Below are 25,413 nucleotides of genomic sequence, written 5' to 3'. Positions count from 1 at the left end.
GAGGCTGAGGCAGGAGGATCACTTGAGTCCAGGAGTTTGAGGCTGCAGTGAGCTACAATTGTACCATTGCATTCCAGCCTGGGCAAGAGTGAGACTCTGTCTCAAAAAAAAAAAAAAAAAAAAAAAAAAAAGTAAAAAATGGACTCCAAAACATTTTAAAAAACAATCATTGTATTGCACAGGTCCCGCGCATCACTACTTCTCCTAACTTCCTTCTCAGTACAAGCCCTGTTCCACTTCCCTGGCAGGTGAGACGCTTCCCAAGCCTGGTTACCTCAGCAGAGTCTTCGTCCTTGCCATAGTCAGTGCTGCCCACAATGGGTTCCTTCTCCCGCATCCAGGATTCGGCCTCGTTAGCATCAGCAAAGTACTGCTGGGCCTGCAGAGAGTCCTCCAGGTCCTGCCGACGCTGGGAGGCTTTGGCTTTCAGTGCCTCCCACTTTTGGTTCAGCTCGTGAAGCTTGGCCTTCACATCCTCTGCAGCAAAATGGCCTGGAAGGTGGGTAGGGAAAGAGGATAGCAAAAACTATGTCGACACATCACACAAGGACAAAAATAAGTTTTCTCTGTGTGTTCACGGCACTTTCATTACTATGTTTTGGTGAACTGTGCCCTTCCATAATTCCAATTTTTTTGAGAGGCTCAGGTTCTAACCCTTTAATGGATTGTTTCATTTTTTTGCCTCCTCAAACCATGACCTCTATCTAGACTCTAAGAAGAAGATATCGCAAGTTGGCATTAGTGAATAGTATCATAAAGACTAGTAACGGTAACACTGTAGCGCTCAGTTACTGAGACTGGCACGTGCAGGCACTCTATCAGCTCTTTCCCTACTTGGTTTCACTTACTCCTCACTACTGTGTCAGGAGAGGTGGTGTCATCCCCGTTTCACAGATAAGAAATTCAGGCTCAGAGCTGGGCGTGGTGGCTCACGGCTGTAATCCCAGCACTCTGGGAGGCCGAAGCAGGTGGATCACCTGAGGTCAGGAGTTCATGACCAGCCTGACCAATATGGTGGAATCCCATCTCTATTAAAAATACAAAAATAAAAATAAAAAATTAGCTGGGTATGGTGGTGTGTGCCTGTAGTCCCAGCTACCTGAGGCTGAGACAGGAGAACTGCTCGAACTAAGGAAGCAGAGGTTCCAGTGAGCTGACACTGTGCCACTGCACTCCACCCTGGGTGACAGAGTGAGACCCCGTCTCAAAAAAATAAAAGAAATTCAGGCTCAGAAAGGGTAAGGTCTGGTCAGGTCGTACAGTTAGGAAAGAATGGGGATGGTATTCAGCCCCAGAGCCTGGTTTGTGATGCCCACATGGCCATGCCCTTGGCAAGAAGGGGAGACACGAGGAGCAGCGCCAATACATGTCACCGATACCAATCACTCACCTTCCTCCACCATGGCATTCCCCTTCTGTGTAACTGCTTTGATGCGTGGTTCATGTCCAGCAATTTCTGCTTGTAAGGCTTGATGTTTCTTTAGCAGATTCTGGACTCCAATCAAATCCTTACCTGAAAGCAGACACCACTCCCCAGTTATCCAACCATGGAGAGAAAAGTCAGCACTGATTTGTCATTCTTAGCTACCATCATGGTTCCAGTTCAATAATTTAAATTCGACCCTGCACATCCTGACATGCATCCCCTTTATGCTACAATAGCACAGCCTTTCCCAAGTTGATTCCTACCTGAGGGAAGCAGACTGACCTCTGTTGGTAGATGCAGCAATGGGCTCTTTCTCTCGAATCCACGTCTCCTCATCCTCAACATCCCGGAAGAGCTGCTGCAACCGCAGAGAATCGGCCAGCTTCTGCTTCCGGGCAACCATGGGCTCCTTGAGCGCCTCATAGCGAGCCACGAGGGCTTCCTGTTTCTTCTTGATGTTTTCTGCATCAAAATGGCCAGCATCTTGGAACTGGCGGGCCTGAATGGTGATGCCATCAATTCGGTCCTGGGAATGCGAAAGGACAGAGCTGACTTTACTTTGGGTGTGGTTTTATCATATACAAAGAAAAATTGATAAGGTCTTTTTCCCACTCCTGAGAGGATTCTTTCTGCTATCTCCTTCCTTCATCTGGGGCTCCTAGAAAGCTCTAAGGGATGATATTTAATTTGAGCAGAAGCACATGCAGCACAGTGATCTAAGAAAATCAACACATTTCATCCCTCCCAAAACTCATTTAGTCTGAAATTACTGGCTTTTCCTCCCTCCTATGGTTTCTGCATTCACTTGCCCAACCACAGCCCCCAGTTCACACTACCTGGTGAGCAGCCACATCTGCCTCTAGCAGGGCATGTTTCTTCTGGAGGTTCTGCACATTGGTAAGATCTTTGCCGTAATCATCCGAAGCCAAGTGACCTTCTACTTCATATAGCCACAATTCAATATCCTCAACATTGCGATTAAATTGCTGTTGCTGGTTGGCTTCACGAAGCTTTATTCCTATGGAAGGAAGCAAGTTTAATTTTGTACTGCTTAGTATTACCCTTCTACCAACACTGCCCATGAACAGTAGTATCTTAGTAAAGGACTATACAGGTCAGAATTTTATTCCTTCACTTATGTCACAAAGGGAAAGAAAATATCAATTGCAGCCTCTGCTCTACCTTCTCAAGGTTGAACTGGAAGCATTCTAACCCCCTTGAGATATAAGGACACTGGAGAATTAGTAAATGCCCTTGGCTCTCAGCTGAACTTTGATTTTCAGCAATGAGGCCCAATTCAGTACCTTCTCACTCAGACTCCCTCACCAACCAGTATGCTCAACCACGTTTACCAAATTACTATCAAGAACTTAAGCCAAGTAATTCCTACACAGGAAATTATCCCTAACGCCAAAGTCATCCACCTCACCTTTCCTGGGGGGTATATGTCCCTAAAATACTTAATAGAAAGGGGTATTTAGTTTCCCAAACATGCATGTCACAATCCAGTGGAACATCTTCTCTTACCTTTCAGTTCAGTGGCCTCTAGCAGTTTCTTCCACAAACTGATCACCTCATTCATGCGAGCTGCTACTTCATCCTTGGCATAGTGGTTGACATCAATCAGCTTTTGGCCAGCTTTCTCCAAGGCATCAATTCGGCTCTGGTTTGCTGAGAGCTCAGCCTCAAAAGCCTGATGCTTCTGTACTTTTCCTTGTAGGTTGGATGGATCCTGCCAATAAAAGAAGGGGGTTCTTTCTATCTTGTACCTGAGAATGTCACGTTCCCTTGCATTACCTTCATACTTATCTTTATGGAGGAATGTATAAAACAGCTGGCTTACATTAAGTAGTGCAGTTTTTGGAATCCCTTATTTCGTCCTTTAGCTACAATTTATTTGTGAGAGCTATGTTTAGCTTACTAATCGAGTGCTACATGGCAACACTAACAGTACATTACTTTATAAGCTTCATCTGTGGCAGTTTTCATCTTCTCATTGACCCAACTCTTGAGCTCATCAGAATCACGGAAAAACTGCTGCAAGTGGAAAGAATCAGCTAGCTGGGCCCGGCGACGCATGGCTCTCTCGTGAAGGGCATTGCGGCGGCTCAACAGCTGAAAGACAAGGATCCCCTGTGAGTCTCTAGTGTTTACTCCCAAAGGGATGTCCAGTTGAAGAGACTTAACTGGAACATCTTAGAAGAGACATTTGCGTACCAAAAGGGAGGAGCATGAAGAACCTACAAACTTACAGCATCTCGGCGAGTGGCCACATCTTCCATTGCATAGTGGTTGTTCTGAATTAGCTTCGTTGCAAATTCATCTAATGCCTAGGAAGGAAGATAAGAGTTCTTCATTGGTAAGGACACTAGTCCCTAGCTTGGCCTCTAGAGAAAAGTAACTGCTGAACAGATCATAAAACACACCAAACTTTAACATAGGTCAAGGTTTTCACCCAAAGGTTGGTGATGACATTTTTCTCATAACTTTTGAGATTTTGCTTGATGTTATCAGTCAGATATCGTAAGACTGCACTACCTCCATTCAAGACTGGAGACATTAGTTGTGGCACGATCTCCTGGCAGGGGTCAAATACAGGTTAACAGCTTTCCAAATTCTTATTTCTAAGATGTATTTTCAATGGGAAGAGTACCTCTTAATATTAACCCTGACCTACTTTTAATGAAGGGCACAAACTTAAAGAAGTTTGGAGGTTTCCATTAAGTAAATCATTTTTCCATAAAGTTGTATTATGTCTTCAACGAGATAGCATGTCATCCTTGTGAAAGTTTAAACACCCACAGGAGTGCTTTGCATATGAATCTTTCATCAAATCTGTTTGGAATCCTTCCAGGGAAAAAGACTCTGGCTTACTATAAGGGTCATTTGAAGGCACTGACAAGAAGGGGTCTTACTGTAATCTTTTCCTCCTGGGCACTAAGGGATTTCTCAAAGTCTTCATGCTTCTTAAGAAGCGCTTCCACACTATCCAAGGAATCTCCCAAGTCTTCATTCAACAGGAACGCCTTGCCAAAGGAAACAAAGTGTTCAGAATAATGTCCTATTCCTTTGATCTTCTAAGACTGTGAAGCAAAGGGTATTTTGGTCAAAACACAAAATGAAGGAAGGAGATTTTATGGCTGTTAAACTTCTAAGATCTCTTCTAGGAAGTCTAAAGTCCTTTTGGATTTTCTTAAAATCAATCCAGCCATATCATGAAATCCTTGTTCCACATTCTACTGAAACTTCTCTTACATAGCTTTTGTTGCTTCTATTAGATTTAGATGTTACATAATGCTAAGGTTTTTTTTTTTTTTTTTTTTGTGAGACAGGATCTCGGTCTGTTGCACAGGCTAGAGTGCAGTAGTATGATCATAGCTTGCTCCAGCCTTGAGCTCCTGGGCTCAAGGGATACTCCCATCTCAGCCTCCCGAAGTGCTAGGATTACAGGAGAGAGCCACTGCACCCGGCAATGCTAACTTCTAAGAAAAAAATCTCTTTAATAAAACATTTTACGTCACACTAATCTGAAAAGCTGGGGCCTTTTCTGAAGGCCTTGCAATCTCAGCAGGGAGAGATGCCAGCAGAGCTGAGAGATGCTTGCTCAATTCTCCCTCTTCAATGGATTCAGAACTAACATGGTACTGATGTCCTAAAACAAAACAAGCACACTACCTGAGGAGACAAAACACAGGCCCTTCTTCTCCCACCACTGGCAAGGCTTTGCTCACAGATTACCTCCTGCTTGCTCATCCAGTTGTCCACCTGCTCAGTGTCCCGGTAGAAGAGCTGCAGGTCCATGCACTGCTCGTACTGCTGCCTGCGCAGCTCCCACAGCTCCAGCAGCGCCGCTCTCTCCTCGGAAAGGACGGTCAGCTTGGGGGCATAGGAGACATGGTCAGAGAGATGAGGTCAGCCCCAATGCCTCCGAGGCAGACAGAACAGCTACCCTGGAATTCCTAATCCTAGTGCTAATCTTCAGGCGTTTTTTCCGATTTGCAAAAGGGGAAAAACAACATTCACTTGTATGTGCATGTTCAATATAAAAGGGATGGCCTGTTTTAATTAATCTAGAATTAATTTATTGCCACATGATCACAAATGACTTAGGTAAAAATAGTAAACTCCCAGGTAGAAGAAATAGGGGATCCAATTAAAAGTGAGGCAGTATAAATGGAGTTTAATGGAGCATAAATGGAGTAGGGACTCTCCACTGAGAAATGTCAACTGAGTGGCTGCTCCATAACATATGGAAAATAAATTCGGAAACCCCCTAGACTTTAGGCTCCGAAGCTACTAATGACAAGTCTTTGGAATATCTTCTTCTACTCTATATAATACTAAAAAATATATAAATCATTATTTATCTAATGTTCCTAAGCAATTTTATACTCCAAGATACTTCAAAGCTTGTATACATATATGTGTGTGTGTGTGTGTGTGTGTGTGTGTATACTTCTTTTTTTTTTAGAGAAAGGGTCTCACTCTGTCACTCAAGCCAGAGTGCAGTGGTGCAAATCATAATTCATTGTAACCTTGAACTCCTGGGTTCAAGCAATCCTCTCGAGTAGCTAGGACTATAGGAACGTGCCACCATGTCTGGCTAATTTATTAATTTTTTGTCGAGATGGGGTCTCACTATGTTGTTCAGGCTGGTCTCCCATTCCTGGCCTCAAGCAATCCTCCTGCCTTGGCCTCTGAAAGTGCTGGGGTCACACCACATCCGGCCTATGTATCATTTTGTAAAAATTTGTTTCCTCTTTGCTCCAACTCCTAATGCAAGACTCAGCTCCCTACAGAAAGTCCCTGCAAGTAGGAAACGTGCCACACATGCCCCAAATAAGGAGGACTGTCTTTCAGGAAATCAGCACACTATACATATACCTTCTTTTTAAACCTCTGCAGAGAAGGGAAAGTTTCTCACATATCATGGTGAATGCGACGTCTGGATATTTAAGGATGAATAACAGCTTTCAGAGACTTAGTGAAAGATGTAATTTGCTCCTCAAAAGCTCCATTTCTCTTCTCTTACCTTCTCCCTCACTTCATCTGAGGCATAGTGACCAGCACCAAGCAGTGCCTGACCAGATTCATCTGCAGATTTGAAGCTGTCTTCATGGGCATCAATTTCACCCTACAGGAGAAAAAAACAAAGCCATGATTTATGCCTAGCATCTTACAAAATAAAAATAAGGTGTTGAATTTTACATAAGCATTATAAGCCAGACTATGACATCCAAAATGAGAAACAAAGTGAAAGATTAGGCCAGATTTTCTAATACATAATCAGTCTAGGTTATCAAATGTGAGAGTATCACTCACTGATGAAGTCCTTTTCCAAATGGCTTTTCAGGTCACCTGTCATTTGTCAAGGTTCCACATTCATATGGGTCTGTCTTCTTTGTGCCAAATGGACTTGTTTACTATGATTTTATAGAACCTGGTAGGGTGAGTCCCTCCCTGGCCCCACTATGATCTTCAACACTGTCTCAGCATTTTTTGAATTTTTTTTTTCCAAATCAGTTTTGGAATCAGCTTATCTCATTGCAAAAAGAAACACACACATACACATATACCTGCTGAGCACTTGACTAGAACTGCATTAACTGTATATATCCTGGTGGGAATTTACACCTTCACAAAAGATCATTCCATCTGTGCACTAGATAAATCATTCTATCTATTCAGTTTTTATTTAATGCCTTTTAACAAAGTTTTATAGTTTTCTCCACAAATGTCTTACACACTTTTGTTAGATTTATTCCTAAGTACTTTATATTTTCTGCTCTAATAAGTATTTTTAAAAATTATGTTTCTGTTGCTAGTGTAGAGAAACATGTCTGACTTTCAGTATACTGATTTTGTATCTAGCACATTAAAACCTCTCAGAAGGTTTTTTTTTTTTTTGAGACAGAGTGAAACACTCTCGTTGTCCGGACGGGAGTGGAATGGTGCGATCTTGGCTCACTGCAACCTCCGCCTCCTGGGTTCAAGCGATTCTCCTGCCTCAGACTCCTGAATAGCTGGGACTACAGGCACGTGCCACCATGCCCAGCTAATTGTTATATTTTTAGTAGAGATGGGGTTTCACCACGTTGGCGTGGATGGTCTTGATCTCTTGACCTCATGATCCACCCGCCTCGGCCTTCCAAAGTGCTGGGATTATAGACATGAGCCACTGTGCCCGGCCCAACAAATACTTTTTACATCACAAAGGATCAATGTGCCAAGTAGTAGCACTTCTATCTCGCCAGAGCTTGTCTGTTTGCTTTTATGGACCACAGTGAACCTCTTGACACTGAACCCAGTTAAGCCTCTATCAGAAGCAGTTAGACCAGGTCTCCAAAGGCAAAACCAACCACAATCCTTATGATGAGAGACACCTGTTAATAACACGGTACCAACTCTGATTATAGGCCTCACCCAACACTGATAAACTGGTGCATTATAAGCTAAAATCTTCACTTCTGGAAGATTCTAGAGATACCATTACCTTGTGCTCTTGGTGTCTATCTAGCAGGGCTTCAGCCCCAGCCACATCATTGGCAAGCTCATCTGCATTGATGAGGGCTTTCATCTCAGTCACCCAGCTGGTGAGATCACGGAAGTCAGCTAGAAAGCGTTGAAGCCTAGGGAAAACCAAAGGAAGACATTATGTTTCCAGCGGAGGTTCCAGGGTGGAAAATGGCCTCCCTAAAGCTCTGAATTCTACGTTCTCAAATGTCTAACAAACTATACAAACTCTAATTCTGGGAAATATGAAATTCTCCCAATCTAGACTGTGAAGGAAAGCAAGAGAAGGCTGAAATCAACCCTTTAAAACTTAGGTTCTCTCCATCACTAAAATGCCCTAATCCTGTCCCACATTTTCAACTTCCTTGTTATTCCCAGGTTCAACCCTTGGCTAGTAAGAAACATTCTTTTCCTTTCCAATCCTGGTTTTAATAAGATATTTCATATGATACTCAGATACTTAAGGGGATATTTTCATTCGATCAGTCATAATGCAGTGATGCAGAACAGAAGAATTTATGAAGTTGAAATACCATACATATACTATACATGATACAGTTGCTAGTCTCCAAACAGAGAACATAGGTAAGAAGTGATTTGCATTTGTAGGTGATACCTGACACTTTCACAGAACAGACCCTCAACTCTGCTATTCCTGCTTCCAAAAAAGAAGTCAAATGATACTGGTTGAGACCTGGAGCATTATTTGCACCTGTATGAATCATTGAGCCGTGCGTGTCTCTCTGCCGCCAAGGTGCGGATCTGCTCCCAGTTTGTAATCAGTTCCTCTCGCTTCACTTGAATCTGTGTTGCACTCAGAGGGTGGGACTGTTGCAGGCGGTCAGCCTCAGCACACAGGGCTTTGACCTACAAATGAACTCCGTCAGAACTATTCTCCTGACCCTTGGTGACTTATTTACAGAATCAGCTGCTTGTACAACCCACCTTGTCTTCTAGAGCAGCAAGATCTCTCTCCAGACCCTCGTGCTTCCGAAGCAGAGCCTGAACACTTGCCAGGTCTCGGCCAAAATCATCAGAGGCCATTAACTGCTCCTTCTCCTTAATCCAACTGATAGTCTCATCCACATCCCTACAGAACAAAGGCACCAGTTAATCCACAGCAATGACGACTCCCTAGAACTAGGAATACCCCATGGGACCAAGGCCTAGTCAGCCCCGACAGCTCATCAGCAGCACATGCCCTCAACTCCCCTCCAGGTTGAGGCCCATTCCCCAAAGCCTACTCTGGCTTGACACCTGTTAAAGCGCTGAACTTCAGCTGCGCCAAAGAGCTTCCCCTGCCTCTGCAGAGCCAGGCCCTTCAGCCGCTGCCAGGCTGCATTGACTTCATCCTGCTTAGTCTTGATCAGTTCCTCCTCAGGGTGCTGCTCCTAAACAAGGAAGAGAAGAGACTGGATTTGTATACAACTTCTGGCTCCTCCAACTAGTTACCCTGGGGTTGGTTCCTTGAAGCATCTCAGCAAATCACCACTCTGAAGAGAATCACAAGAAATAATGGTCTACATGATACAAAGTGAACTACAACTCCAAAGAGTTTCTATTTCTTATGTAAAAAGGGGAGAGCCATTCTCTATCTTTTGGAGTATTGTGGTTAGTCTATAAGGTGGTTATGTGCAAAAGTGCCAAAAACCTTTATGTTAATAAATAGTTTGGCAGCAACTTTGTGGTAGCTTTATCAATGTACTCATCTGCCCTAACTGCTTGAAAATTTGGTATTTCAGATGTTCATGAGGCTGTTAAGCATTCTTGCACATAAACATAATTTTCAGGGCTCAAGAGTTTGTTCCTGGCTTTAGACTGATGACATTTCTTTTTTTCTTTTTTGAGACAGGGTCTTGCTATGTTACCCAGGCTGGTCTCAAGTGATCCTGCCTTGTCAGCCTGGGTCTGTGTAGAATAGCTGGGTCTATAGGCAGGTGCCACTGCATCCAGCTTGGAGACATTTCTTTAAAAGTATCCTTTCCTACCAACCACATTTTGGTGTTTTTAAAAATATGATATAAAGCATAACAAAGTGAAGCATTTCAGGGTTTTTGAATCCATTTGGGATACCATGGGTTTGGCCTGACTACTTTTCTCAAGCTCAACCGTAGGAAAGCTTAGGGTTTGGAAAAGTAACACATCTGTCACTGTGGAAGGGTGAGATATTTCTGAGGAATGCCGGGTATCTTTCTCTTAATCACTGACCAGAAAAAGCCTGTAAGCAGATTTATACATTTAAAATTTGTACCCTCCAAATCAAATTTCCCTAAAAGTAAAAACTCTCTGGTTCCGAGTACTTGATGTCTTTGGAACCCTTTGGATTCGTAGTGGAAGCAGCTTACAGGATTGTACACGTGGGCACTGGGGAAGGGTTGTCATTCCCTCTTAACGGGCTCCAGTGCCAGAGTGGAGAGCCTATTCACGCCAAGGTTCTCCCAGGTTCCCAAGAGAACCCAGGGAAGCTTCAAACAAAAAAGGCAGGCAAGAGCCCTAACGCATTGGTGGACATCTGCCAATACTAACTTAGCATTCACCACCACACCCTCGTCTGAGAAACCCTGAGACCTAGCTTCAGCAGCCCAATAAAAGCTTCACCCAGCCCTACCCAAAAGTGGGTAGAGGAAATAGATCAAATGAACTCTGCCCTTCCTGCCCAAGGCAACACATTGAAAAGCATTTTCCAATTTAGAAGTAATCAGTATTGTGCCTTACATCTAAACAAAACTCTTAGACATGCTTACAAAAACTTGCTCACTCAGGGCCAGGCGCGGTGGCTCACGCTTGTAATCCCAGCACTTTGGGAGGCCAAGGCGGACAGATCATGAGGTCAGGAGATCGAGACCATGGTGAAACCCCGTCTCTACTAAAAATACAAAAAAATTAGCTGGGCGTGGTGGCGGGTGCCTGTAGTCCCAGCTACTTGGAGAGGCTGAGGCAGGAGAATGGCGTGAGCCTGGGAGGCGGAGCTTGCAGTGAGCCGAGATCGCGCCACTGCACTCCAGCCTAGGCGACAGAGCGAGACTCCATCTCAAAAAAAAAAAAAAAAAAAAAAAAAAAAACTTGCTCACTCAGAAATTAGGGGACCAATCATCAAAATTTTCTCCTGAATATACTAAAAAGTTAACATAATAATGTTGTGAGAAGCACACAGCACTTTGCTATTTACCTGTATGAGTTTGGCAGCAAATTGGTTCACTTCATTAACTCTTTCTTCATGAGCAGCCATATCTGTTTGAAACTCTTCAAATTTCTTCTGTAAAACCTCTACATGCTCCAGATCCTGGCCCAGCTCTTCAGAAGTAACAATTGCTTCCTATTCAGGGACCATAAGAAAGCCAGAGTCACCAACCAACATTTGTTAACAATGGCTTCCAGAAACATCAAACAGACATTAGGGATGGAGCCACGTTAGCTTTAATAGATACAGTTTTCTCTGTGGTTTGTGATTTTAGTTCCTCCCATAGAAAGTTAAGAGGTTGAGCTCACAGCATTTCTGTCTCAGCAACTCCAGGCTTCAGAGTTACAGAATAGCATATACACCTAGAGAGCAGCTGGAAAGACAGCAATCCCACTTCCACCCTTTCACTTAAAATGGCCGTATCTGTGCTAACACTGGGTCTCGCTACAGATCATGGAGGAGTCTCTTCCCTTTCTTTGAGTAAGGCTTAGCAAACCCTTCTCCCCAAAACGTGCCTTGTCATTGATCCAGTCCATCACGTCCTCACATTCTCGTAAGTACTGCACCAATTTCTGGGCCTGCAGCAGTTTGATTCCTTTTTCCCGCATCTTCTCCAAAAGTAATTCCCACTGGCGGTGCAGCTCCGTCAAACGGGTCTGAAAGTTTCAGATCAGAGTTTTAATCAGATCACAACTGGCTCTGTGGGATCTGGCTCTTCCATAGAGTTCAGACAAGTTAGAGACCTTACGGAGCTCTGAATAAAAATATTTTTAAAAGATAATCCCTAAACTGAGAGGAAATAGTAAATTTAACTGGGAGTAGGGAAAAGTCCACAGTTTACAGTGGTTTTTGGTGGCCTTCAAGTTACAAGCAGGTAGATCTACTCTAGTTTCTTTCACAGGTAGATTTACTCCAGTTTACATCAGGAAAATCATTATCATTTATATTATTAATAATATCTTTATATTTCATTTATTTATAATTATATTTATAATATATTTATATTATATAGTCATATATTTTAGTATTATATAATAATAGGTACACAATTGATACTATTAATTATTATTAAATTATTAAAGTGGAATTCCTAATCCATAAGACTACTGGGGAAGGAAAAAATGAGGAATTAATGTGTAAACTGAGCTGAAATTGCTGAAGGATGTATTCCAAATTCATGGAGATAAAGGGAAAAAACAAAACAAAAGAAGAGGTCCTATAGGCATCATCAATGTAAAAATTATGAGGCACAACAGGAAAATTTTGGTATAAAAGTAGAAAAGGGGAGGCTGGGTGCAGTGGCTCACGCCTGTAATCCCAGCACTTTGGGATGCCGAGGCGGGTGGATCACGAGGTCAGGAGTTCAAGACCAGCCTGGCCAGCATGGTGAAACTCCGTCTCTACTAAAAGTACAAAAATGAGCCGGGTATGGTGGCACGCACCTGTAATCCCAGCTACTCGGAAGGCTGAGGCAGGAGAATCACTTGACCCCGGGGAGGTGGAGCTTGCAGTGAGCCGTGATTGCGCCACTGCGCTCCAGTCTGGGTGACAGAGCGAGACTCCGTCTCAAAAATAAAGTAGAAAAGGGCTGGGCGCAGTGGCTCACTCCTGTAATCCCAGCACTTTGGAAGGCTGAGGTGGGCAGATCACAAGGTCAGGAGTTCGAGACCAGCCTGGCCAACATGGTGAAACCCGTCTCTACTAAAAATACATCAATTAGCCAGGCGTGGTGGCACACACCTGTAATCCCAGCTACTCGGGAGGCTGAGGCAGGAGAATTGCTTGAATCTGGGAGGTAGAGGTTGCAGTGAGCCAAGATTGTGCCATTGCACTCCAGCTTTGGGCAACAGAGCAAGAATCCATCTCGGGAAAAAAAAAAAGTAGAAAAGCTAGGGTCCTGAAAAGTCATCAGCTATCAAAAAGGATCCCTGATAGAAAAAACTTTGGACCTTCTGTGAAAAGACAGTTTGTGGTACATCTCAAGTGAGGCTTATTTCAAACTTCACCCAGGTGGCAGCCACAGGGTCAAACATATTCACTTCCCAGCATCTTTGGGTTCTCATAACACAGGCCCAGTAAGGACTTATCAAGAATTGGAGGAAATTGGTAATCAATTCAAGCTTAGATGATGCATTCTGTTATTCCAATCCAACCTCAATGCCTTGATTATGCCTACCCAAGATACTGGGAGTTTCTGTACAACACTGACAGACATAAGTAAAACAAACAAAGAGGTTTAAACACTAACAGAAAAGAAGTCTGGGATCCACCCATGATTGAGATGTCACTCCTAGCAAAATGAAAACTTGAAAACCATGGGACAGTCAACATGGGTGGATTCTCTTAGAAACAAGTGTGGATGTTTTACTTGAAAGGAGAAAGCAGCAGAGGAATACATGCTCACACAATTCACTTCCACCACTGTTGGCAAAACTGTGACCCCCCCCACTGAGAAAGAAGTGAAAGGCACTCCAAAGCAACGGGGAAAAGGCAACCGACAATACTCCACCTACTTGGATGTGGGACCCAATGTGGGTGGCGGTGACTATGGGGCGCCACGCTGTCCGGTATGGTGTGAAAGTCTAAACCAGTGACAGACAGGTTATCCAGGACACAGACATGCCCTTACACGCCACCCACCTTCCTCTGCTACCACTGCCTGCCAAACTAAGGTGCTGAGTTAGGGGACCAAATAAATGACCAAGCCAAGATCACCATAGTAACTGTGAGCATGAAAGTAAAGATTAAATGAGAGCTCCTGCACAAATTAAAAATGAGGCCACAGAAGACTAGAGAAAATCCTCTCACATTCAAGTCAATTGTCCATCTCACATACTTCATTTTTATACCCTCAAGGAAAGAACTAGGGCAAGGCCTGTCCCAGTACTGGAACCATTTTCCCATTGCTGATGTGTCTGATCTTGTAACTACTGCAGGTTAGAGAGAGTCCAGCTTCACAGGCTTACTATTATTTGATAGTGTGAGTGGGCAGGGAGGCAGGTACGCTTCATAAACACATGGAAAGCTGACGGGGTGGAGAAGCAAGCCTGGTTCTGACTCAGGTGTATTTCTCAATAGGGACATAAGCAAGCAACAGGATCCTTCAGAGAAGCAGATGGTGGAAACATTAAGCAAAGAAGACAGGAATGAAGTACAGGTTGGAAAAACAAAGCACATAGGCTGGGTGCAGTGGCTCACGCCTGTAATCCCAGCACTTTGGGAGGCTGAGGCAGGCAGATTGCTTGAGCTCCGGAGTTCAAGGCCAGCCTGGGCAACATGGCAAGATCCCTATATCTACTAAAAATATTTTTAAAAAAAGCTCAGTGCGGTTGTGCATTCCTGTGGTGCCGGCTACTCGGGAGGCTGAGGTGGGTGAACCGCTTGAGCCTGGCGGAAGGAGGTTGCAGCTAGCTGAGATTGTGACACTGCACTCCAGCCTGGGTGACAGAGCAAGACCCTGTCTCAAAAAAAAAAAAAATTAATTAATTAAAATAAAACAAATAGTGGTGACTGGAAAAGACGGGGATAGAGGAAATTCCAGTTCAGTCATCTATCAACTGTATGACTTTGGGCAAGTTACTCAAATTCCCTGAGACTCAGTTTCTACTCTCACATAATAGGGAGATAATGGCCACCTTGCACACTTACTGTGAAGATTAGAGGTTAGCAAAGTAACTGTACATAAACAGCTCCTAATACCTACTCAACAAACTATATTTAATAGGTTTTTTAAATTACTTATTTATTTTATTTTTTTACTTTTTTTCAGACAGAGTTTCGCTCTTGTTGCCCAAGCCAGAGTGCAATGGCAGGATCTCGGCTCACTGCAACCTCCGCCTCCTGGGTTCAAGTGATTCTCCTGCTTCAGCCTCCCAACTAGCTGGGATTACAGGCATGCAACACCACGCCCGGCTAATTTTTTGTATTTTGGTAGAAACAGGGTTTTACCATGTTAGCCAGGCTGGTCTTGAACTCCTGACCTCAGATGATCCGCCCATCTCAGCATCACAAAGTGCTAGGATTACAGGCATGAGCCATTGTGCCTGGTCTTTTTTTTCTCCCCAGACAGTCTTGCTCTGTTGCCTAGGCTGGAGTCCAGTGGTGCAATCATGGCTCACTGCAGCCTTGACCTCCCAGGATCAAGCAATCCTCCCACCTCAGCCTCCCCAGTAGCTGGGACTACAGGTGTGCACCACCACACCCCACTAATTTTTAAATTTTCTTGTAGAGACGAGGTCTCACTATGTTGCCCAGGCTGGTTTTGAACTCCTGAGCTCAAGTGATCCTTTTGCCTCAGCCTTGGCCTCCCAAAGTTCTGGGATTACAGATGTGAGCTACCATGCCTGGCCAGTTAACAGTATTGTTAATGTTGCTTTGATAAGCTATCTAGGCCAGGAGCGGTGACTCACGCCTGTAATCCCAGCACTTTGGGAGGCCAAGGTGGGCAGATCACCTGAGGTTGGGAGTTTGAGACCAGCTTGACTAACATGGAGAAACCCCGTCTCTACTAAAAATACAAAATTAGCTGGCTGTGGTGGCACAGCCCATGCCTGTAATCCTAGCTACCCAGGAGGCTGAGGCAGGAGAATCACTTGAAACTGGGAGGTGGAGGTTGCAGTGAGCCGGGATCGTGCCATTCCACTCCAGCCGGGGCAACAAGAGCAAAACTCCATCTCAAAAATAAATAAATAAATAAATAAGCCATCTGGGCCGGGCACGGTGGCTCAAGCCTGTAATCCCAGCACTTCGGGAGGCCGAGGCGGGTGGATCACCTGAGGTCAGAAGTTCAAGACCAGCCTGGTCAACATAGTGAAACCCCATCTCTACGAAATATACAAAAATTAGCTGGGCATGGTGGCGGGCACCTGTAATCCCAGCTAGTTGGGAGGCTGAAGCAGGAAAATCGCTTGAACCCAGGAGGTGGAGGTTGCAGTGAGCCGAGATCTTGTCATTCTGTTCCAGCTTGGGCAACAACAGCAAAACTTCGTCTCAAAAAAATATATATATATGTGTGTATATATATATATATATATATATATATATATATATATATATATATATAAATAAGCTGTCTAAACAGGGCAGAGGGTACTAATAGACATGAATAAAGTCCCTTCTGCCTTGATTAATTACTGAAGCCAAACACTTGATCTCTGTCTAATGTTCCCCATCTGTAAGCTGGTTACATATTCTACTACAGAGGTGCCTCATTCACTCTGGGAAAACAACTTCTATCAAGGAAATAATAACGCATACTGATTTCATTTACTCTAAGACTGTATATAAAATAGTGTGAAGATGGGAAGATAAATATCTGTATTTAATTGCAGACACATATTACATTGCCCAAATGGGTTAAATGTTATTAGTCATATGACATTTGGAATTCACTTTTATTTCCTATTTACAATCATCATTATTAGTAATCGTTAATAATTATTCATCATACATCTTAAGGCTAATTGTAAGTCCTTAATATGAGACTGCAGAGTATTGCCAAGCAAACGTGAGAAAACAAATATTTATTGTTGAAAAAGAGTAGACTGGATCCTCAGTGAACGAAACCTCCACACAGTTATCAAGGAAGAGTCGGGGACAAAACAGTTCTAGCTGGGGCTTAAGGGTGCAGCTTTCATTTAAATCTTCAAGACTGCTTTGACAGGTAAGACTAGAAAAGGCTGGGCCTCAATGCAATGTGGCTTTGGATGACAAAGAACCAAAGAGAACACACAGCTAGACATGATGTGTATCAAAGATAGATAAGTACATCCAGTTATAAGAAACTCAATGTGCACACCTCACTGTCAAGAGGTTTGTTTTCCCTTAATATCTTCATACTAGAAATGTGAAACGAAGCAGAGAAAGATCAATTACTACCTCAGCTCCAATAAACTCGCACTAAAATCAGCCAGACCAAAGAGTTCGAGGACTCCCGCCTCAAAGTCAGTCCCATCACCATGGTCATTGACCAACAGGTGCCACAAATCATTCCTTAGAGCTGGAGCTTTAACAGGCTTGCTGCCTACACCTCAGTAAACCCTTCCCAGGGCAAGCCAAGATTCAAGACAGCAAGCTTTCCCACAGATAACCTTCTTTATAGTATCTGTGATTGTTTCTATTTATCTTTGCATCTGAGTCCTTAAATTTGCCAATTTCACGAATATGCTCTGCCATCTCACTGCCATTTATAAATGTTAAATTTACAGTTTTCTTTAAAGTATAATCACATTCTAATTTGCTCTGCGGAAGGAATATTAATTTCCTCACTGAGTATACAAACACTTGCTTACATTCATGCTGTCATATTACAAAGGCAGGATTTGCGTAACTTCTTAAGGAGACTTCATAAATTCTTTTAAAAGCTGGAAAAGTCTATCTTTTTGGGAAACCAAACTGACAGGTATGCATGAATCTACAATGCTCCACCCAGATGAAGCCATCCACACCACGAGCTACTCATACTTACCCGTATGGTTTCCGATGCAAAATGCCCTTCTGAGATCATCAGGTTTCCAGTTTCATCCAGCTTAACAATGGCTCCTGAGTTGGCCTGCACTTCAGCTTCAAATGCTTGATGCTTCTGAAGCTTCCCCTGTTGGCGGACCTTGAAGTGAGCCTCAGACGCGACCACACAGCATCAGCATTTTGTCCCCCCTGTTCCCCATGTTCCTCCCCTCCTCAATCCTGCTCCCTCTAGTTAGGGATACAACATCATTTGGCACCTCGCCCATTCTCTACCTGCTCAATTCCTCAAATACTCTGACTGCTTTTCTCCTGGTCCTCTGAAAGCCTGGCCAGTGAGGGCCATCAATGGTCCTCACTCACCCTTGAGAACTAACATTGTCAATGGAAGATGCTACAAAATATCCTATTAATAATTTTTTTTTTTGCTATCAGAAAATTATCCTTTATGTAAACATCTAGTCCCTTCTAGAAATACAGAACCATACTAACAGTTTTCTCAACATTCAGTGCTTACTCTTGAAAAATCCATCCATATTCACTCACACGAGACTTTCTTTCACTTGCTTTAGAGGCCAGACTCTTTGACCCTGCCTACACTCCATTTCTCAATACTTCTTTTTCATCAAATACTAAGATGGGAAGGGGCCTGCCAGGCAGGGATTGTATCTAAAGCAGTGTTCTTCATTCTCTTAGGTTACTGTAGTCAATTTTTTAGTTAAAAAATCCATGGGCCCAACTACTGTTCTACTTGCTACCGAAACAATTTTCTTTAAAAATCTTTCACCAAAATAAGTGAGAAGAAAGGCTTTCCCATTTTATAAAAAAGTTTTGGCTGGGTGCGGTGGCTCACGCCTGTAATCCCAGCACTTTGGGAGGCCGAGGCGGGCAGATCACCTGAGGTCAGGAGTTCGAGACCAGCCTGACAAACATGATGAAATCCTGTTTCTACTAAAGATACAAAAAATTAGCTGGGCATGGTGGCACGTGCCTACAATCCCAGCTACTCAGGAGGCTGAGGCAGGAGAATCACTTGAATCTGGGAGGCAGAGGTTGCAGTGAGCTGAGATTGCACCATTGCACTCCAGCTTGGGCAACAAGAGCAAAACTCCATCTCGAAAAAAAAAAAAAAGTTTTAAATATATAATTTACGTACCATAAGATTCAGGCTTTGCTTTTGATAAGATTTACCAAGTCTCTGAAAGGGACTCATAACTGTAAGTATTTGTTTTTTTGATATCTAACTCCAGAATAACTACAAATTTTTGCCAGCAACAACACTATTACGCCTTTCTCAAAAGCTCATTCCAGGCCAGGTGTGGTGGCTCACGCCTGTAATCCTAGCATTTTGGGAGGCCAAGGTGGGCAGATCACCTGAGGTCAGGAGTTTAAGACCAGCCTGGCCAACATGGCGAAACCCTATCTCTACTAAAAATACAAAAATTAGCTGGGCACAGTGGCAGGCACCTGTAATCCCAGCTACTCGGGAGGCTGAGGCTGGAGAATCACTTGAACCTGGGAGGTGGAGGTTGCAGTGAGCCAAGATCACACCATTGTGCTCTAGCCTGGGCGACATGAGCAAAACTCCGTCTCAAAAAACAAAAACAAAACAAAACAAAAAAAGAAACCTCATTCAAAGAGATTAATCCAGAACTTCCCTGAAAAATGTTTAAAGATCACCAGTAGTATCAAGGCAGAGGTTTGAGAACCATCAGTTTAAAGCATCCAGAAAAGACAATTAATACCTGTAAGATTCCACATTCACCCTCACTAATATGGGAAAACAATGAGTTTGTCCTTCCTTATTATATTCTTCTTGTCCAATCTCTCAAGGTCATAATTAAGTAACTTTCCATAATTAAAGAACATTTGGGCTCTTGAATTTTGGCAGGAATCCCAGGAGATCAGATGTACCTGCAAGTTGGTTGGGTCTTTATAATTCTCATCAGATGCAATCTGAAGTTTTTCCTGTATCCATTTCTCCAGCTCTTCAGCATCTCTTTGAAAGAACTGGAATCGATAGGAATCTTCCAGCTTCTGACGCCTAAGGGTTGAGAGCTCCTTGAAGCGGTGGTATCGGTCTAGGACCTGCTGCCGCCTCTCCTGGATGTCCTCTGCTGTTTCCAGCACTTTGACCCCACTTGGGTCCATTTTCTGAAATGACAAAATGCCCTGAGATAAGTACCAATAGGCACCAAAATAGATGAAAAGAAATTAGCCTCTCTGAAGGAAAGAAATAATTATCAGATAAACCCAGCAGACAAATGAATTGAGAAGACAACCCCTTCTTAGGAACAATGAAGCCCAGATCCTATTCCTTTATTAAAAATGGCCATCCATTCCCCTGCAACACCTATCTACATAGGGCCCTCAGAAGATGCCTAACCCACACATGGCAAGGAAACCAAATGAAAACTGTGAATGGGAGAACTGTGGTTTGTACCGTCAATTCTACAAAGGCTTCAAGGATTCAGAGGAAACAGCAACTGTGGTATTCAAATAATTACTGCTAAGTCCATTCAGAAGTCCTTTCAAGCAGGGGATGCGGTGGCTCACACTTGTAATCCCAACACTTTGGGAGGCCAAAGTGGCAGATTGCTTGACTCCAGAAGTTCGAGAGCAGCCTGGGCAACAAGGTGAAACACCTTCTCCACTAAAAATACAAAAAAATAGCTGGGCATGGTGGTGTGTGCCTACGGTACCAGCTACTCAGGAGGCTAAGGCAGGAGGATCACCTGAGCCCAGGAGTTCAAGCCTGCAGTGAGCCATCACTGCACCACTGCACTCCGGCCTGGGTGACAAAACAAAACAAAAACCGAAAACAAAGAATATGCCATTTTATCCTCTAATTAAGGAACACAGAAGGAAACAGATACAGATTAATGCCAAAAAGCTTCTGAATTTGTCAGCAACATGTGACCTCACACTAGCCACCTTCCCTCTCCATGCCTCAATTTCCTAGAGTGACTAAAAATGTCAGGAAAAACGACATGGTCTCAAGTCTCTTCGAACTTCAAAATTACAGCCTACAGAGAGGTTTCTGGGTTCACTGAGGAAGCAGAATAGATAAGCCTGCTGGTCCCTTCCAGCTATTGTTCTACAGTGTATAAAAGGTATAAAATTGTGTTACCCTGGAAACATCTGGGAGTTCTTTCCTTTATGCTGTCGCCTATCCCAAGACAGAAAGAAAAGGGTGAGTAGGCTAAGAGTTAGGAATGAAACCTGTCAAGAGTGCTGCCGCACATCCACCTAGCAGGTAAACAGAAGGAGATGGCTGATGTCAGAGTTTCTAGCTAGTGCCCCAGCTCTGTAGGGATTCAAGTAGTTCTCATTGGTGGTAGGAAGGCACAGTCTATGCCTGATCAGCTCTGAAGATTGCCTTTCTAACAGACCATCTTCCTGGAGAAGCGTGCATGAGCTGATTTTAGTCATATCACCATTCCTTTAAATTATTCTCCACATATCAACCATGTATTTTTGTTGTATTATTGTTTTTCCACAGTCCAAAATTTTTTATACTATAAAAGGAAACATTCTTCGCCATGCCACTCCCAAACCTTTTATGGCTTTCTTGTTTGTTTGTTTGAGACAGAGTCTCACTCAGTCACCAGGTTGGAGTGCAATGGCAGGATCTCGGCTCACTGCCCTCTGCCTTCAGGGTTCAAGCGATTCTCCTGCCTCAGCCTCCCGCGTAGCAGGGACTACAGGCCTGCACCACCACGCCCAGCTAATTTTTGTATTTTTAGTAGAGATGGGGTTTCACCATGTTGGCCAGGATGGGCTCGATCTCTTGACCTCGTGATCTGCCCGCCTCAGCCTCCCAAAGGGCTGGAATTACAGGTGTGAGCCACTGCCCCCCGACCTATGGCTTCCTTCAGACAGAAGAAAGAACCCACCTCTTGAGCAGGACCTTCACAATCTGGCCCAACATGCCTGCCTGGTATTATCTCTCACCCATGCCACCTACCCTTGTGGCGGATAGAAGATTCTTTCTGCTCTAAAATGCGTAATTCCCTTTAAAACTCCAAGCCATGTGCACACGCTTCCTTTGTTTAGAATGTCGTATGACTCTTCTTTGCCTAGATAGCATTTATTTATTTATATCTCAACACCCAGCTGAAATGGGTAAACGGCAGGATCCTGACTCTTTACTAAACTGTACCCAATGTTCCTTCCTTCCTTCCTCAGATGTAATCACACTTCTCTTTAGATTTGCAAAGCACTTGTACATACATCCTAAGGCATGGTTACACCGAGCAACCTAATCTTTGTATACCTGATTTTTATTTATTTATTTTTGAGACAGGACCTCATTTTGCTGCCCAGGCTGGAGTGCAGTCACGGCTCACTGCAACCTCGACCTCCCCGGTTCAAGTGATCCTTCCACCTCAGCCTCCCACTTGCTGTGACTACGGGTGCACACCACCATGACTATTTTTTTTTTTTTTTTTTTTTGAGACAGACTGTTGCTCTGTCACCCAGGCTAGAGTGCAGTGGCACGATCTTGGCTCATTGCAACCTCCACCTCCTGGGTTCAAGCAATTCTCCTGCCTCAGCCTCCCAAGTAGCTGGGATTACAGGCAGCCATCATGGTGCCTGGCTAATTTTTGTATTTTTAGTAGAGACGGGGTTTCACCATATTGGCCAGGCTGGTCTCGAACTCCTGACCTTGTGATCCATCCGCCTTGGCCTCCCAAAGTGCTGAGATTACAGGTGTGAGCCACCACGCACGGCCATGACTGGCTAATTTTTAAATTTTTTTTTGTAGAGACAGGGTTTTGCTATGTTGCCTAGGCTGGTCTTGAACTCCTGGGCTCAAATGATCCTCCCACCTCGGTCTTCCAAAGTGCTAAGATTATAGGTGTAAGCCACCATGTCCGGTCCTGTATCCCTGATTTCTAGCATACAGAGGTCATTAAGAAATGTTGGTTGAATAGGCCGGGCGCCATGGCTCACATCTGCAATCCCAGCACTTTGGGAGGCTGAGGTGGGCGGATTGCTTGAGCCCAGAAGTTCGAGAACAGCCTAGGTAATATGGCTAAACCCTGGCTATAAAAAAAAAAATTATCCAGGCATGGTGGCATGAGCCCGTAGTTGCACCACTGCACTCCAGCCTGGGTGACAGAATGAGACCCTGTCTCAAAAAAAAAAAAAAGAAAATGTTGGTTGAATAAATGATCAAGTCCATGCTGAGTGTTGCAGCTGCTGTGCAGCAGACCTGAATTCATTTGTAAGGGGTAGGGAGAGAGCTCCATAACGAATCTTTCAGTTTGCATATTGTAAAATTGGAATTCTATCCAGTTAAGTGCTAGATTGATGACAAGAATGGCAAATAAAGAATGTGCTGACTAAAGCTACACAACTAGGTGTCAAACTAATGACTAAATCTGAATTACCAATCTTGGATTGACCACATGGCAGTATACTCTGAGAAAGTGGCTGTTTTTTTTTTTTTTTGGCAGGGTCTCACTCTGTTGCCTAGGCTAGAGTGCAGTGATACGATCTCAGCTCACTGCAACCTTGCCTCCTGGGCTCCAGTGATCCTCCCACCTCAGCCTCCTGAGTAGCTAGGAGTACAGGGAGGTGCCAGCACACCTGGATAATATTTATGCTTTTTGTACAGATGCGGTTTCACTATGTTGCCCAGGCTAGTCTCGAACTCCTGGACTCAAGTGATCCACCCGCCTCAGTCTCTCAAAGTGCTGGGATTACAGGCATGAGCCACTGAACTGGCCTATTTTCTATTCTTAAAACAGACATCAAGTCCTTAAAACCAAAAACTGGGGGTGACCTTGGAAAGCTTAATGTCTGCTCAGAGCAGTTTTTTGTAATTATATATATATATATATATTTATATATATATTTATATATATATTTATATATATTTATATATATATTTATATATATATATTTATATATATATATATATATATATACATACACACATTTTTGAGACAGAGTCTCACTCTGTCACCCAGGCTGGAGTGCAGTGGTGCGATCTCGGCTCACTGCAAGCTCCACCTCCCAGGTTCACGCCATTCTCCTGCCTCAGCCTCCTGAGTAGCTGGGACCACAGGTGCCTGCCATCACGCCTGGCTAATTTTTTCTATTTTTTAGTAGAGATGGGGTTTCACCGTGCTAGCCAGGATGGTCTCGATCTCCTGACCTCGTGATCCGCCCACCTTGGCCTCCCAAAGTTTTGTAATACTATTTAATGATAACAGGCAGTTATAGTTTACACTGCTGCCCTAAGTCTGTCAGCCTATTTTGGAGAAGGCTGATTTCTGATGAGGACCCTGACAAGGATCACTATCATCACACTTACTAGAAGGTAAACAAGACTTCACTCAGTCACCTTCCAGTTGTCTCCTCCAGCCGTATCTCACATCAAACTCCCTCACCAACCCCAATTACAGGCCCTGGACAGGGTCTATTTGAAAGCTCAAAAAGTTCCCTTCCCCAGGAGTGCATTCTTCTCTCCCACTCCCAACCCTACCATCTAATATCATACAGATCTCGGCCGGGCGCGGTGGCTCATGCCTGTAATCCCAGCACTTTGGGAAGCCAAGGCAGGTGGATCACAAGATCAGGAGCTCGAGACCAGCCTGGCCAACATGGTGAAACCGTATCTCTTCTAAAAATACAAAAATTAGCCGGGTGTGGTGGCCCACGCCTGTAGCCCCAGCTACTTGGGAGGCTGAGGCAGAAGAATCGCTTGAACCTGGGAGGCAGAGGTTGTGATGAGCCCTGATCGCGCCACTGCACTCCAGCCTGTCAAAAAAATAAAAAATTTAAAAAACAAATCATATAGATTTCTGAGTCCAAAGCAAATGCCTCATCCTCTATGAAGTCTTTCTGAATCAGAAGTCTCCACTTCCTGACCACCCACCCCTATCATTCATCTTATAACACTGCCACATTCTGCCATGTAATTATTGTGTTCTCCCTATCACATTCATAAGTCCTTTAAGGAACTGTAAAGAAGACCATATTTTACTCTTACTCTCTGGGCACAGAACTCAGGACTTGGCACATATTATAGATCAAATTATATTCAGAGCTTGGAAATAAAGAAACTGCCATCGTTTTATAATTATGTAGTTGGGAGACAGGTAATCTAGTAAGCAAGCTGCAAAGGCCAGGGTGACCTGGGATCCTCCAGTTCCCAGAATATGGCACACTGGAACCAGTGATTCTTAACATGATTAGAGTCGACATGTTTTTTTTTTTTTGTTTTTGAGACGGAGTCTCGCTCTGTTGCCCAGGCTGGAGTGCAGTGGCACAATCTCGGCTCACTGCAAGCTCCACCTCCCGGGTTCACGCCATTCTCCTGCCTCAGTCTCCCGACTGGCTGGGACTACAGGCACCCGCCACCTCGCCGGGCTAATTTTTTGTATTTTTAGCAGAGACGGGGTTTCACCATATTAGCCAGGATGGTCTCGATCTCTTGACCTCGTGATCCACCTGCCTCGGCCTCCAAAAGAGCTGGGATTACAGGCATGAGCCACCGCGCCTGGCCTTTTTTTTTTTTTTGAGATGGAGTCTTGCTCTGTCGCCAGGCTGGAGTGCAGTGGTGCGATCTCGGCTCACTGCAACCTCTGCCTCCAGGGTCAAGCAATTCTCCTGCCTCAACCTCCCCAGTAGCTGGAACTACAATCACACACCACCACGCCCAGCTAATTTCTGTATTTCTCTTCTTTTTAATAGAGACAGGCTTTCACTATGTTGGCCAGGATGATCTCGATCTCTTGACCTTGTGGTCTCCCCGCGTCGGCCTCCCAAAGTGCTGGGATTACAGGTGTGAACCACCACGCACAGCCGACATATTATT

General features: G+C 44.0%; 1 protein-coding gene across 4 annotated transcripts in view; it reads right to left on the bottom strand.

Moving 5' to 3' along the window:
* Positions 1-25,413, bottom strand: part of SPTAN1 (spectrin alpha, non-erythrocytic 1) — a 78,175-nt gene that overhangs the window by 44,217 nt on the left and 8,545 nt on the right. For all 4 annotated transcript variants that reach the window (XM_030817949.1, XM_030817945.1, XM_030817947.1 and 1 more), the window contains exons 2-19: positions 19,497-19,736; positions 17,587-17,712; positions 11,636-11,776; positions 11,109-11,255; positions 9,197-9,330; positions 8,885-9,029; positions 8,652-8,806; positions 7,920-8,055; positions 6,459-6,560; positions 5,165-5,302; positions 4,342-4,452; positions 3,679-3,756; positions 3,386-3,541; positions 2,954-3,158; positions 2,263-2,444; positions 1,709-1,952; positions 1,391-1,513; positions 275-492 (exon numbers count right to left, since the gene is read on the bottom strand). In XM_030817949.1, the coding sequence (XP_030673809.1) occupies positions 275-492; positions 1,391-1,513; positions 1,709-1,952; positions 2,263-2,444; positions 2,954-3,158; positions 3,386-3,541; positions 3,679-3,756; positions 4,342-4,452; positions 5,165-5,302; positions 6,459-6,560; positions 7,920-8,055; positions 8,652-8,806; positions 8,885-9,029; positions 9,197-9,330; positions 11,109-11,255; positions 11,636-11,776; positions 17,587-17,712; positions 19,497-19,733 (2,778 nt within the window). In that variant the 5' untranslated portion in view covers positions 19,734-19,736. The remainder of the gene's footprint in view (positions 1-274; positions 493-1,390; positions 1,514-1,708; positions 1,953-2,262; positions 2,445-2,953; positions 3,159-3,385; positions 3,542-3,678; positions 3,757-4,341; positions 4,453-5,164; positions 5,303-6,458; positions 6,561-7,919; positions 8,056-8,651; positions 8,807-8,884; positions 9,030-9,196; positions 9,331-11,108; positions 11,256-11,635; positions 11,777-17,586; positions 17,713-19,496; positions 19,737-25,413) is intronic.

Source organism: Nomascus leucogenys, chromosome 8 (genome assembly GCF_006542625.1).
Source record: "Nomascus leucogenys isolate Asia chromosome 8, Asia_NLE_v1, whole genome shotgun sequence".
Taxonomy (NCBI): domain Eukaryota; kingdom Metazoa; phylum Chordata; class Mammalia; order Primates; family Hylobatidae; genus Nomascus; species Nomascus leucogenys.
The sequence above is the reverse complement of the archived record's forward strand: the minus strand, read 5'-3'. Positions and strand labels throughout refer to the sequence as shown.